Here is a 14,831-nt window from a genome sequence, read left to right as displayed (position 1 = left end):
CAGCAAGGAAGAGGGTCTCAGGCTTGTCCCCATTCTGTCTGGGCAGCCACAGGACCTGGAAGCCCTGGCCCCTGAGGTCCAGAAGTTAATGCATCTCACTGCTTGTCCCTTGGGTCCAGACCCTAGGCCCAGACCTCAGCAGCTGCCTTCTTAGGCCCTTGCTGAGTCCCAGCCCTGGGCCTTCCCACCCTCCCCGCCGCCCCCAGGAGGCCTGCTCCCTGCCTGTGCCGCCCACCCCAGCTCCTGCCTTGGCTCCCCCTGAAGTACACCTGATATCGCTTTGCAGACTGGCAGCCTGTAGGAGGGTGTTTTGTTCGGCCTGGATGGAATGTTTTAGAAAGAGATGAATAGTGGATTAATTGCCAAGATTTAAGAGCGAGGAAATTTCACATAAAAACCAGAGTTTCTGACATCTCTTGGAAAAAAAGCAGAAACCCTGGGTCCTGGTGACATTCCTGCCTGACAGGAGCTGACGAGCAGCCTGGGTTGCCCCCCACTCCAGGTCCCCCTCACCTTTAGTGCCCTGTTTGTGCCACAGTCTGGACGCCCCTGCCAGCTGTGGGGGCTACGGCAGCACATCCAACCGCTACCCTGGGAGCCTTGCCTCTGTGGGAACACATGGTGCAAAACCCAGTCCCCTCACCTAGAGAGAGATCGAAGTGTGGACACCAGGCCTGGGCCACCAGCCCCGTCATCAGAGGAACAGAGTGACATCTTCAGTGACTGAAGGTGCTTAATCCTTGCGAGGATGTCACCTGGTTCTTGCCCTAATGCCTCCTTTGGCTCTTCTGTTCCAGTCCGTGAGCTTCAGGAGGCCAAGACTGAGGAGGCTGGGACAGGAACACCTGGGAGGGCTCAGAGATACAGGTGGGAGTGACGGTGTGGCAGTGACCACAGATGTCCCTCCTCTCCCCTGCCCTTCTGGCCTCTGGGCGTGAGGAAAGGCCCAACCGCATGCCTCATGGTGCTCTTTTGTCACAGCTGCTCACCAAAGATGCCAAGCAGAGGCTGGGCTGCCAGGAGGAGGGAGCAGCCGAGGTCAAGAGGCACCCGTTCTTCAGGAACATGAACTTCAAGCGCTTGGAGGCCGGGATGCTGGACCCTCCCTTCGTTCCCGATGTAAGTAGCCCCCCAGGCCCCCAGCAGCTCCCAGCCCGGCTCCCTAGCAGGCCTGTGCCCAGGGCCATTCCTCACATACCGCCTCCAGGCTGCAGAGCGTGGGTCATGCCGTTGTCCTTGTGGGGACCATGTCCCTTCCCTCTGGCTACTTCCTGCCAATGTTGCAAACTTCATGCCAGATAATATGAATGGAGCGTGGGCCCGGGAGCCCCACGCTGGTCGTCCAGACACTTGGGTACCTGGACTGAGGGACCTGGACAAATCTCTCCTAAGCTTCAGTTTCCTCCCCTAACGAGGCCAATGATGCCACTCTTCCAAGCTGCCAGGGATAGCGAAGGGCGAAGTGAGAGCTGCGTTTTCAACAAGAGCACATTCACTTCAGTTTAGCATGCACTGAGCACCTACTGTTTACGCCAGGTTCTGGGCAAGGCACAGCCAACTCAAATTACAGGGAGGCCCATGTCCTTCATGAGGTCCCTAAGTCAAGGTGTGAGGCAGTAATCCAGCTGGGCAGAGTCTCAGGGACCCAGCCCTGGCAGGCCAGAACAGTCTCAGGCTGCCACTCCAGGGTCGAGCTGTGTCAATCAAGGAGGTGAAAGTCAGAAAGACCCACCGATGCCTCTGCTCCTTCACAGTCCCCTGAGACTGGGAAAACACCCCAAGTGGGGAGTGGGGGCTACGCTGAGACAGTGGGCTGGCTTCCTTCATCTTGTGAGAGCCCAGTATGCACTGCTCCTCCTAATTCTGCTGCTCAGCCTCTTCAGGTTGGTTGCTTGTAGTAGGTGAGGTGAGAATATTTACACCGCTGCCATTGGCAATGGATGCAAATCAGAGCCTTGCACCCCCTCCCCTAGAACCAGCCTGTGTGGCAGAAGGTTGGGTCAGCCCTTGGATCTCTGGCATCTAAGGTGATGCCAGTGGTGAGGACTCCCTGGTCATCTGGGCAGGGAGCAGAAGTTTGAGAAGCAGGGCCAGCTGGGTGCTGAATAGTGGCCATGGCAGCCACACCACTGACCCCATTTGGCCAGTTAGAGCATCCATCTTATGGGCTGACCAGGGAATGCTTTCTGGGGAAGAAGGAAGCCATTGAGCATATAGCGTAAAAGACACTGAGTGCTACAAACTTAGCCCAGCTGAGCTTCAGCAGGTGGTGGAGAGAGTCCCAGTTACAGCCTTCAATCCTAGTCGTCCATTTGGTATCCTCTGGGGTCAGGGGGCATGACAAACGCTGATCTTGGACCTGGGCCCCAGGGACCAGGCCCGGGCATCAGGGATTTTTAAACCTCCTCAGGTGATTCTAACGTGCACTTGGGGTTGAGAGTGACTGAGCTATAGGAAAGGCCACCAGCCAGGAGTTTGTGGCTTGTTGATTTTGGTGTTGAGGGCTCTGGGCATGGCTACTACTCAGTATCCCTGGCAACCACCCAGAGTGACTGCAAGGACATGACAGTTGTGTTACTGGGTTAATGTGCCAAACTGCAGGCGAGGTGGACACCCAGGCTGGGTCTGGGGTAAAGGTTTGGAACCATCCCCCCAACCCCGGTTGTTACCATGGCAATGGGATGAGATCAGACAAAACGGGGACATGTCCGCCACCTCCCGGCACTCTCCAGGCCTTGAGCCAGGCCCCGGGGGACCTCGGTGAACAGAACGCTGGGTTGTTTCTATCAGGGAACCCTCAGTCTGAAGAGGAGAAGTGTCAGCAAGCACCTCTTAAATGAAAGTGGGAGTAGAGAGAGCAGAGGACAGGAAGCCTGGGAGGAGAAGGTGGCGTCCTAACGGCTTTTGCACAGAGGCGAGCCTTCCAGCTGGTTGAAGGTGGCATCTCTGATACTCAGGGTGACCGGTCTCCAGGTTTGCCCAGGACTGTCTTGGTTTTAACACTGAAAGTCCTCTGTCTGAGTGAACAGGGATGGTTGGTCACCCTGGCTGTGACCCTTCCTGCCGGGTTGCAGAGCCCCTTAGGGTGCTGTGTAAAGATGAGCTCACCCATCCCTCCCCAGGTCCACAGCACCCTGTGGTCCCTGTGGTCCACGGCCCCTGCTCTGGGTGGCCAAGGCCCCAGGCCTACCAACCAAGTGTGGGGTGAGCAGAGGCTGCAGGACCCTGTTAACTGGGGCTTTGCCCTACCGGCCAGCCTGTCCCCACTGCCCCAGCTGGCCTTTCCTGCTTCTTCCCACACCACCTGCAGGCTGTGGCCACATTGCAACCCTCCAGGGCTATTGCTGACTTCATCTTTTTCACATCATTTGACTTTTATAAATGTAATCCAAAAGGAAACTTCTCCAAGAAATAATAGCCATGAGATGGTAAGTTTTGGCAAGTTAGATAAATTTCTATGCCAGTACAGATTTTTTTTAATACCCTTTTTGAAAAATGTCCATCTTCATGTCTCCCAGGGCCAGCTTCAGGGGCTTTCACAAACAATCACACTGGCCCACTTGGCTCAATGACCCACCGTTGCCATCTTGAAATTCTAAGTCCATTTCGAGCACGGGATCCTGTGTTTTCATTTCACACTGGGCCCCGCGCGTGACCCAGCTGGTCCTAACTCCATGCACCCTGGGCCTTGGGAACAGAGAAGGGGAGTCATGGCCGTGCAGCTGGACATCCCCACCCCACCCTGCCACTGCCCACGCATGCTTCGGCCCAGTGATTTGCAGTGCTGGGGACTAAGTGGCCTCCAAGCCTCCTACTTATGCTTTGAGCAGCAAATAGGACTGGAGGCCCAGAAAGTACCCAGTCCTGAGACCAGATCTAGAGCCCTCTGAGTGATTGCTGCCCACACCAAACCTGTGGGCTGATGCCGATTTATGACCTTTGAATTAGCCAGTGTCTGTGCTGGTCCCCAAGCCTGGCCTCAGGAGGCCGCTTCTGCCCTCCAGACAGGCACATTGCCAGGTCTAGGGGACATTCTGCACCCACCTGGAGTCATCTATAAAGCCCCCGTCTCCACACCCCAAGCTCCTAGAGCCCCTGGGGGGCCACCTCCAGCAACCAATGCATCCAGCCAGACTCCTGTTTGTGAGCCCTGACCTAGAGCAGTGAGGTAAAAGTGAAGCCATCAATCACAGCAGCACACACTCATGGTGCTAGGGGTACACGCCACTTACAGTCGCTCTGTGGCCCGGTGCTTCTGTTGTCCCCATTTGCAGGTGAATAAACTGAGGTCATGAGGGCATATGTGACTTCCCCAAAGTTTTTAAGCACCGCAGTTGGGACTCCAGCCCAGGTCTGTGTGGCCACAGCGCCGGTGCTAACCCACAGCGCCGGTGCTAACCCACAGCCGTTCACCACCTCTAACATGAGAAGGTGCCAGAGCTGTGCCGAGCACCCCAGGACATCCTGCATCTGCAGCTTGGTCACCTGAGACAGACGCCCATGCGGGCCCTTACTCTGGCCCTGGGTCCCTGGCACTCATTCTCTCCATGGAGTGGTGGACCAGAGACCCCAAACTGTCCAGGGCAAGGTGAACCAGAGACCCCAGACTGTCTCACCCAACAGAGATGACACTGGGAAGCTGCCCCTCCCGAGGCTGTGATCCTCAGGGTAACTGAGATGTCTGAGGGATGTGGGGAGGCCAGAGGCTAGAGACAGGGGGTGCCCTCTCCCTGCTCAGCCCAGCTAGACTGTGGGGTAACCCCTTTTGCGTGCCAGGGAACAATGGCAGGAGAAGGCCTGCGCAGAGCAGCTGGACGCCAGCTGTTGTTTCACCTCGGCTGGGCTGGCCTTGGTGTCTGAGAGAGAGCAGGGCAGGCTGGGGCAGCCTCAGGAAGATTTCCCTCTGCTCCCCATCAAAGTCCCAAGGCCTGGCTCGGGGCCCACCAGCCACAGCAGGCCCGTGTGCAGCCAGCCTCTGCTCCCGCAGCCCCGGGCCGTGTACTGTAAGGACGTGCTGGACATCGAGCAGTTCTCCACCGTCAAAGGCGTCAACCTGGACCACACGGACGATGACTTCTACTCCAAGTTCTCCACGGGCTCCGTGTCCATCCCGTGGCAGAACGAGGTGGGCAGGGTGGGATTGGCTTCATTCTGGGAGGGAGAGGTGGTTAGCGGTCAGGACACTGCTGAGAGCAGGGTGAGACAGGGACAGAAGAGTGTCTGCCATGCATGCCACAGGGACAGTCCCTGGGGTCTGGGCCAGGCCATGGTGCAGGGTGGGGTTCAGAAGCCAGCCAGGTGGGTTGCGAGCAAACAGGAGGCAGGACCACCAGCCTCCCTGGAGAGGTTGGGCTGGGAAGGAAGAGGAAAATAGCAGGCACTGGAGGCAGGCCGGGGACTGAGCTGGAGGAAGTCAGAACAGATTAGGAATGGTGGATGGAGAGGCCAGGGGGAGATGGTTTGGTGGAAGAAGATGAGCGCACTCCTGTCCTTATGGAGTCTACACATGGGCAGACGGGGGCTATACCCACCCAGGGAAGTCACAGGGAGCCTTGTTTGGGCCCTGGAGGTAGAGGGCAGGCAGGTCAGAGAAGATGAGGCCTAGGTGACAGGCCATGTGTCTGCTGGCCTCTCCAGATGATAGAGACAGAATGCTTTAAGGAGCTGAATGTGTTTGGACCCGACGGTACCCTCTCACCAGACCTAAACAGAAGTCAGCCTTCGGAACCACCAAAGAAAGGACTGCTCCAGAGACTCTTCCGGCGTCAGGTGAGATCTGGCCAGTCAACCTGGCCTCAGCTCTGGACCCCTGACCCACATCTGTGTGAAGTAGCAAGACCAGAGCTGCAGAAGGGACCCCAGGGCAGAAGGGGCAGGGCATCCCAAAATCCACCCGACATCAGGGTCTTTCCCTCCACACTCTTGGCATTTGGGGCTGGTTCCTTGTTGTGGGCTGTGCTGTCCACTAAGGGACGTCAAGCAGCAGCCCTGGCCTCTGCCACAAGATGCAGAAGCACCTCCTTCTATCTGGAAGCCCAAAATGTCTGCAGACATTGCCAAGTGTACCTTGGAGGGCAAAACACCCCTGGATGAGAGCCACTGCCCCATGTGGCCCTGGTAAGATTCAGCTAGGTAAGATTCATAGATGAAGATGGACAGAGGAAGGACAGGGAGGACTGGCATTGGGGTGATCCCTGCAGAACCTCATGGCTCCTGGGGCAGACCCCAGGTTTAGTCAGCCTTTTCACTGCTGTGACGGAAACTTCTGACCAGAACAACTTTAGGAGGAAAAGTTTATTGGGTGCTCACGGTTTCAGAGATCTCAATCCTTAGCAGGCGCCATTCCTCAGAGCTCGAGGTGAGGCAGAACATCATGGCGGGAGAGCGTGGCAGAGGGAGGCAGCTCACATGGTGATCAGGCAGCAGAGTCTCCACTCTCCAGATAGAAAATGTATCCCCAAAGCCACGCCCCCAGTGCCCACCTCCTCCAGCCACCCCACCAGCCTTCATTCACACTCCGTTCATCCCATCAGGGATTAATTCACTGGGTTAAGACTCTCTCAGCCCAGTCGTTTCTCCTCTGAACCTTCCTGCACTGTCTCACAGGTGAGCTTTTGGGGGACACCTCGCATCCCAACCATAACATCTCCCTTCATCATTTAATGGGTTCCCTGCAGCTTGCAGCTGGAGAATGACCCCTGGAAAAACATTCTTCCCTCAAAGCCAGTCCCTGGTGTTATGGTTGGCATAGACCAAAGCGGAGAAATCAGTAGCGGGGGCAGCAGGCCCAGGAGTGAGGACCCTGGGGTCCCCACCCCACAACCACAAAGGTAGCCAAATAGCACCCTCTTTTAAGAAGCTGTGGCTCAGGATTCTCATCCTGGAGCCCGGGAGCCTCCCCAATCTGGCTTCTCCCCTTCTTGCCTTCCTCCTCCCCGGGAGGATGAAGAAGAGGCAGGTGGAGCTCAGGCACCTGGCCCCAAATCCACCCCCCGCTTTGATAGCAGGGGTGAGGTAGCTTTTGGTGAAGCTCCACCGTGGACCAGGCCCTGCTGGGCTGGGCCCTTTTCCAAGGCTTCTCCTATCAACATCCGCCAAACCCCAGACTTCATTCCAGCAACATGTCTTGGGCACCTCCTGCGCACGGGGCTGGGCCGTGCGTAAGCATGTGGGATGTGAGCCCAAACTTGTGCTGCTATGGCCCCATCATACAGATAAGAGCACTGAGGCTGAGAGAGGCTAAGGAGCTCGCCCAAGCTCACACATCTGGTGAGCTCCAGGAAGGCCTGGGGGACCGGCAGATAGGGAACACACTCAGCTCATGGAGAAAAGCACAGGCCAAGGTTTTATCTGAAAACTCCATGTAAGTTTTACACCCCGTTCTACAATACACTCATGTTTGCATGACATAAAAACAAAACTTTTAAATTGTTCCATCAAATGAAACTGAAGTTCAGGGAAGAAATGACCTCTCTCCTCACCCAGGTGGCTGAGCCCCCAGGGGATTCCTCTGTCTGGACAGCACTTGCTGTGGAGTCTCAGGGGCCCCTGTTAAAAGGCAGCCGTGGCCTTTACTGGTTGGGTAGCAGCTTTCTGAACCTCTCCCAGCCTCAGTTTGACCACCTGAAAAATTGAAGTGGCTGCTGCCCAGGGTTGCCAAGAGGATGGAGTGAGGTCACAGTGCCCAGCTCTTGCTCTGTGCTGCTCCCCTCGCCCTCTCCACCCTGCCCCTCGAGGGGCCCAGCGCCCACAGGGATGCTGGGAGGTGCCAGGCTGATGATGAGCAGCCCAGCATTTCAGGGCCAGGCACTTTCTAGAGCCTTCGCATACATGGCCTCGTTTCGTTCTTCCAACGATTTCATGAAGCTCTCATTCCGAACTGCATGCTGGGAAACCAAGGGATTAAAGAAATCACATGAGGTCAACTAGGAGGAGGTCAGATCCCAGCCCGGGCAGTCTAATTCCAGGTCTGCAGGCTTAGCCAGTGCAGATGTTCCAGGAGGGGCTCTTCCTCCCTGAGTCAGGCTTCCCTTAATTCTAAGGCTCTTCCCACGCAGCCCCAAGGGTGGCCTCTGGCTCCAGGTCTGCAGGGGAGAATGCAAAAGGCAACAGAAAGCGAGAGAAGCGGGTTGGAGCAGCCCCCACTTCCAGAGCCCCCGCAGATGTGTCAGCACCAGGGTTTGACTTCAGGGAGAACTGACGCATGTTCTCTCTCTCCCTCCACCCCAGCATCAGAACAATTCCAAGAGTCTGCCCAATTCCAAGACCAGTTATAACCACCACATCAATTCAAACCACGTCAGTTCAAACTCCACTGGAAGCAGCTAGTTTTGGCCTTGGCCTTGAAGTCCACAGTGGAACCAGCCCAGACCCTTCTACTTGGAAGCAGAACTTGTGGCCAGTGGGGCTTCCACTCTGGCTGGGCAGCCAGGGGAGCCCCCAGGAGCCAGGGAAGGGGACCGTCCACCTCCTCAATGAGGCGCGAGGTTTCTCAAAGAAATTTCCACTCAGGTCTGTTTTTTCAAGACGGCCCCATGCTGGGGTGGATTGGATCTATCCTCACTGAACATTGCAATAGAAACCCAATGGGACACGGTAACTTGCACGTATTTTAATAGCGTCCTAACTAGAACTGAATTTTTGTCTTTATTATTTTTAAAGAAAAGTTTTGTAAATTTCTCTATTGTCTCAGTTTACATTTTGTATATTTGTATTTAAATGAAAGTCCAGACTTTGAGGTGTAGATTTTCTGTGCAGCCACTGTTAAGCCATGTGTTTTAAGACATTTTAGAAGGGGGGCGGGATTTAAAAAAAAAATGTGACTCCAGACTTCCAGAGCCTCAGATGAGAAAATGTTTTTATTAAATGTAGAAAATGTTTCACCTTTCACCTTCAAAGGATTGGTTGCGTCTACCTACGTCCATCTCTAACCTTTCCCTCACGTTGGTATCTTGCTTCTATTGGCTTGTAATGATCTGAATTAAATGCTCAAGACCCACTTGGAATCCCCCTGAGAAGGGCCTCTCTGGGGCCATGGAGCCAGCCCTATGGGGCATAGCCGCCATTGCTGCCTCCCAACCACCCCTTCTTCCTTCTCCAAGATGGCCAGTCTGCACAGCAGGTTGCATACGGCCCAATGAGCTCCGGGCCTCTTTCTGCACAGGTCCCAGCTGCTAAAGCCAGTAGTTTCCAAAAGCTTTGTGCTGTGTTTGGAGATTTCTATCATATAGTATTTTTAAGGGAAGGATAGTAAGGATAAGGATTAGGCATGGAATCTCAAAGTATCCCAGACCCTGAGGACAGTGGCAGCATCGGGAAGTGAGGGTCAGTGGATCATGCTCAGCCTTTGTGTCTGCAGAGGGTCGGGAAGCTTGCCCAGGGCTCGGAACACTCCTGAAGTATCTGTTGAGTCTTGAGTCTTGGCACCTTCACCAGGGCCCACAAATTGGCCAGTGTGGCATGGATGAGGTTGTCCCTCCAGGCAAATGGCATGCCTGGGCCACCGAAAAAACTCAAGACAATCTCACTGTCACTTCCCCCAGGAGAGCTGGGGTGGAGACCAAGTCTAATCAGACTTCTCAGTTCCAGGCACAAGTAGACCCTGGAGGCACAGAGGCTTTGCCAGACCGGGGCCTCTGGAAGCATCCCTGGACCCTTGTGGCCTGGCTATCCAGCCTGGGGAGCTGCTGTCATGCCCTGCTATCTCACAAGGTGACAAAGCAGATCTACCCTCAGCTCCCTTCTAGGACAGGGCAAGTGGCTGGCCTACTGCTTCTTGCCTAGCCTAACCCTGCTTCCCATTCTGCCTCAGAACTGGTCTCAGCCACCAGCAGCTGCCAGGGTGTCTCACAGGGTGGGCTGGGCACTGCACACCCCAGTAGTACCTTCTGTTAAAAAAGCAGATTCCCAGGATCCACCCCTGGAAATCTCAGAGTGGAATCCAGGAATCTGTATCTTTTAAAGGCTCACCGGATTATTCTGATGATCCTGGAGTGTGAGAACCAGCACCTTAGGCCACCAGTCACCAATGTGACTGTCCCAAACAGGTGACCCAACAGCTTTGGGACCTGAATATATAACAAGGAGCATTAAGGGGTACGTCAGCCTAATGTCCCCATTTCCAAGTTCTCCCAGCAAACCTCAGTGGGAATCCCCAGACATGCTGCTAGAAAAGGGCCTGGGCTTTGGGACTGGATCATCCTGAGGTCATTTAGAAACAAATGGGAGAGAAGACTAGTGGGCTCCTCTTAAAGCCCCTAATGTGCAGGATTATCTTCCAGAGCAGCCCAGGAGGCTGCGCCACATACCTTTCTTGGACTGAACGTGAAGCGAATACAAACAGCTCATTCAGGTTCTGCCGGGAGAGGGGACGCTCTCGGATCAGTTTTTCAAGATCCTCAAGCATTTGCTGATGCTTCTTGAGGAAAAGGCCCATCCTCCTCCTGGGATGGCCACCAGCCCAAGCCACCACCCCAGGCTCCTGCCCAGAAGATTCCTTCCTTTTGCTCAATTTGCAGCCGCTCTACCCCTTCCAGATGGCTCAGGGCGGGGCTAGTGGCTCTTCATGCCTCAAAGCCAAGGCACTGTCCATAAGCAGTGGAACTCCCCAGGGAGGGAGAAAGAAAGCCAAAGTCTGGCTACCAGGGTTGCACATCATAAAAGTGCCAGCGATCCCGAAACGCAGAACTTTGCACTGACTCAGGATCACTTGTCTTCCTTCATGGTCATCACCTGTCCCTGCAAATTCCCAGGAGAGGCAGGGGCAGTCACGAGGCCTGTTCAGTCCTCCTGTTCCTTTTGGCCCATCATCCATGGCTTAACAACAGAAGGGACTCGAGAACAGTGCCTGAAACCAGCCCTCGCCCCATGGAGTTCAAGTCCCTGTTCTTTCCCTGACTCGCTCCTCTTCCACCTTGGTTTCTATACTTTTTGGGGGGTGGAGGGTACTAGGGATTGAACCCACGGGTGCTCTACCACTGAGCTGCATCCCCAGCCCTTTTTACTTTATTTCAGACAGGGTTTCATTAAGTTGCCCAGGCTGGCCTCAAATTTGCCATTCTCCTGCCTCAGCCTCCCAAGCAGCTGGAATTACAGGCATGTACCACTGTGCCTGGCATTACAGCTGCATTTTTTAAAGATATTTTTAAATTGAAAAAACACAAACCCTCCTTCCCATTTGCCTGTAAGGAGAAGGCATGTTGGATGGTGGATGGATGTAATCCTCTCGTGCACTTGAGCTCTTTGCAAAAGAGCCTTTCTTTCTCCAAGCGTAACATTTTTCTTGCCCCGTGTTCACTGACTTTGTGCCTTTGGGCTGAGCCACAAGGTCTCCCAGAAGCATCTCTGCTTCCACTGTTCAGGTATGCTGTTGTGCCAGGTGGACAGGGCAGTCTCCACCATGATCACCCTAACTGATGGGTGCGGGGCTCCCGGAACGTCACGCAGAGTTTCAACGAGACCTGCTTCCCGCTTTTGCAGAGGGTGCCCTCCATCCCACATCTGCTCCGGGACTGCTCACTTGCACTGTGGCTGAGTGTCACGTGTTCACAGCAGCTGCAGGGCCTTCCTGCTCTGCTGAAATGCATCGTCATCTCAGAGGAGTGAGCCCCTGTGATATGCCACCTGACAGGTAGCCCCACCCCAGGAGGATGTTGGTGTGAGCTCTGGGGACATGCACATGAACATCGTTTTGCCTCGGGAGGTAAAATGAGAGGCGAATGCCTGTCCTGGAGCCCCAGCAACCTCCTGAGAATGCTGAGGCCAGGAAGCGTCCATGCCTCCCCACGGAGCCCAGCTTCACTGTCGGATCCATCCTTTTCTGCCACATCCCGTCCTTTCCTCAAAGGCTCAAGTCCTCAGCTTCACCTTCCCACCAACTTTCTTGCTGAGCTGCTGACAGTGCAGAGGAGGCACCACAGGCTCCTTCCCAAACCTTGCCAAAGGGAACAACTTGGACAACTGGAAGTTTCCTTAGAGGAAGAAGAAATGCCAGCCTGAGTGGTATTGCTCTGCTCATGGGCGTCTGTGTGCTTGCCTTTCTGGCTGAATACTCGTATCCTGCCAAGGGCAACCTCTTCCGGTTGTCTCCTGTCTCCAGAACTGATGCCTTGGGAGCAGACCCTCTAACTTCTTAGTTGTTGCTATGGAAAGATTGTGAGTATGAAATCCTTGTGCATTTGGAAGCGGAACAGCTGTGTGAGTTGTGGACAGCAGAGAGCTCACTTCTTCCAGGTCACAGGAGACCCCAGCTGGGAAGCCTCACCCCGAGGCAACTACTGCACCTGTTTGCACAAGGAGCCACTTAGCTGTTGAAGCTCAGTCTGGACCCTGCACAGCCAGCCACTGCAGGGAGGGGGCTCCTCTGGCCTAAACTTAAAGGCTTGTGCCAGGATCGGTGATTTAAAACAGGTGAAAAGCTAGCCCTGCCTGGAGGGAAAGACGCTCCCCACAAAGAGAAAACCTCGCTAGCTTTCCCCTGTCGATTCAGAAGTTGTTTTTGTAATAGATCAAAAAGAAACGTTCTCAGTTAGAAGAGCTTCACGGCCATTGGCATTGTTAAAAATAATAATCATTCTAGTAGCCAAAAGTTTTTATTTTGGAGGGGAGATTTTATTGTTGATGGGTGGAAACGGCTCCGTTTTGGAGGTCATTCCTGAGGATGACCGCTTCTGTTCCGCTGCTCTGAAACTTTTACGTTCCGTCTAACGTGTCGCAGTGCTGCTGTGTCTATATCCAACCACTGTTGTCTTTTTTTTTTTTTTAAGAGAAATAAATTCCTTAATGAAAACAGCAGCGCCTTCTTTCCTTCTGCCATGCTCTCACCCCGTCTCATCTGCATGACACTTCCATAGGGTGCCCGGACCTGTTGCTGGCCTGTCCTCAGGTTGACAGCTCCATCCCACCCAGATGGGCCCCGCACACTGACCACTCCCTGAGCCGCCCACAGATGGCCCCACTCTGTGGGCAGGACTAGGATGCCAGCTGAGTTCACCAAGCTACCAGCTTCTGAATCCAAGTCCAGAAGGGCCACAGGTGGCAAGAGTCCAGCCTTCACACCTGCCCAGAGGAATCTCCTACACCAGAGCAGCCTCTGCAGGGGCATGAGGCTCCCCTGGCTGTCCAGCCTTCACATGGGGCAGCCACAGGGGCAGGTGGCCCTCTCTGGAAATGGACAGAAAGAAGGGCTGGCAGGCAATGGGGCAGGACAGAAGGACAGCCTTAGCTGGGAAAGGGCCTCTCCTGGGAAAGGGCCTCTCCTGGGACAGAGAAGGAACCAACAGCCAAAGGTTTGCTGATCATCAGGGATAACTCAGGAGAAAATGGAAAGGTAGAGGAGAGGGAACACTCTGAGCCTGGAGCAGGAGCCCCATCAGGGATGGGGAGGACCTTCCCCAGCCTCACAGGCCCCTGCCCTGTCGCTGGGACTTTCTCCCACCACGCAGATACCCCCACTGTCCAGGCAGCCTCCTGGGCAGAAGCCAGCACCCCTCCTGCACATGGGATTGGAGGGAGGAACTCCAGCCGCAAGGACTGCCCACCAGTGTCCCCTCACACCACTCACCATTTACACCACTCTGTCCAGGCAGATGGTGGGGCTGGGCGGGAAGAGGTGCCTATCTCTCACCTCCACCACCCTCTGCATGGATTGGCCGATGAGGTCACAGAAAGGTCTCCATCTGGTCCATTTCCAGTAGAGTCTGGAAGTGGACACTCGAAACCAGAGAATAGCCAGGTGCTATTCCTCGGGAGGAGTCCTTCAGAAGGCCAGGATCCCTGAAGACAGTGAAGAGGACGGGAAGTCGGGCCTCAGGCCACAGAAGCTCGGGCTTCGTGCTACTTTGCCCAGCAGATCCTCAAGCTAAACACTGCCCCAGCTGGGGCCACTTGTCATGGGACCCTGATTTTACTGCCTTGGGGGGAACCACAGGAGAGAAGTCTGTTCCGCTGGCTAGAGGCAGCTCTGGAGCTCCATTCCAGAAGCTACCCCAGAGGCAGGGCAGAGGGCACAGCCGCCTCACCTGGGCCCTGTGACGAACGAGACTGAGTCAGCAGGTCGGGACCATGTGGGAGCCCCACATGTCTAACACGGTCCCAGCTGAGGCCACTGGTCCACGGATTACATGCTGAGGAGAGAGAACTCAGAGAGCCCAAACCAAAGTCAGGCCAAGGTCTGTGTCAAAAGATCCTGTGCTCCCAGGGTCTGGTGCTTTGTTATGGTGGCTCTGGGAAACAGACACCCCAGCTCAGATGCACCTGCTGCCCCAGGATGTGGTAAACATCTGGATATCCTGACTCCATAAGCTGATGCCATAGAGTAGGGGTCAAGGACCTGGGCTTGGAAAGATTTTACTCGGGCTTTGCTGCTTGCTATAAATGGGAAGCATAGTCGTTCTTCCCCAAGAGGCGTGAGTTGACAGTGCTGAGTCTGGGGCAGGGGGCTCAATAAATCACAGCTGCTAATGTTATTATCATTCTTCATCGACATCACCCTTGTAGACACTTCTACAGCACACACAATGATAGAGGAGGGGAAGTGGGGTTGGGGTTCTCAGACATGCCAAGCTTCCCCGTAAGGCCCCCACAGGTGGCCCTGGGAATCTGTACCTGCCCCTTTGGTGGCCACAGCGCTGAAGGATGCAGATAGGGGAGGCCAGCCACAGGAGGCGGGGCAAGGACATTCTCCACCCTGCCTCTCCCTGGTGCCAGGGCTGGGCATGTGGCACACTTGCCCTCCAGTAATCTGGTGCCATGGTCTTTGCTGAGAGTTATTGTTTGTTCGGATGAGGTTCTGACGAAGCCAGTGACAAATGTTCTTTCAAATTAGCAGAAAC

At 55.0% G+C, this 14,831-nt stretch overlaps 1 protein-coding gene across 2 annotated transcripts in view; it reads left to right on the top strand.

The window, feature by feature from the left end:
- The window catches only part of GRK5 (G protein-coupled receptor kinase 5), a 196,954-nt gene extending 185,758 nt beyond the window's left edge, over positions 1-11,196 (top strand). For both annotated transcript variants that reach the window (XM_079137154.1, XM_079137153.1), the window contains 4 exons: positions 982-1,119; positions 4,988-5,125; positions 5,638-5,769; positions 8,230-11,196. In XM_079137154.1, coding sequence (XP_078993280.1) covers positions 982-1,119; positions 4,988-5,125; positions 5,638-5,769; positions 8,230-8,328 — 507 coding nt within the window. In that variant the 3' untranslated portion in view covers positions 8,329-11,196. The remainder of the gene's footprint in view (positions 1-981; positions 1,120-4,987; positions 5,126-5,637; positions 5,770-8,229) is intronic.
- Positions 11,197-14,831: the final 3,635 nt, after the last annotated feature.

Source organism: Sciurus vulgaris (assembly GCF_902686455.1).
Source record: "Sciurus vulgaris genome assembly, chromosome: 4".
NCBI classification, from domain to species: Eukaryota; Metazoa; Chordata; class Mammalia; order Rodentia; family Sciuridae; genus Sciurus; species Sciurus vulgaris.
This window is presented reverse-complemented; position numbering and strand designations above follow the sequence as displayed.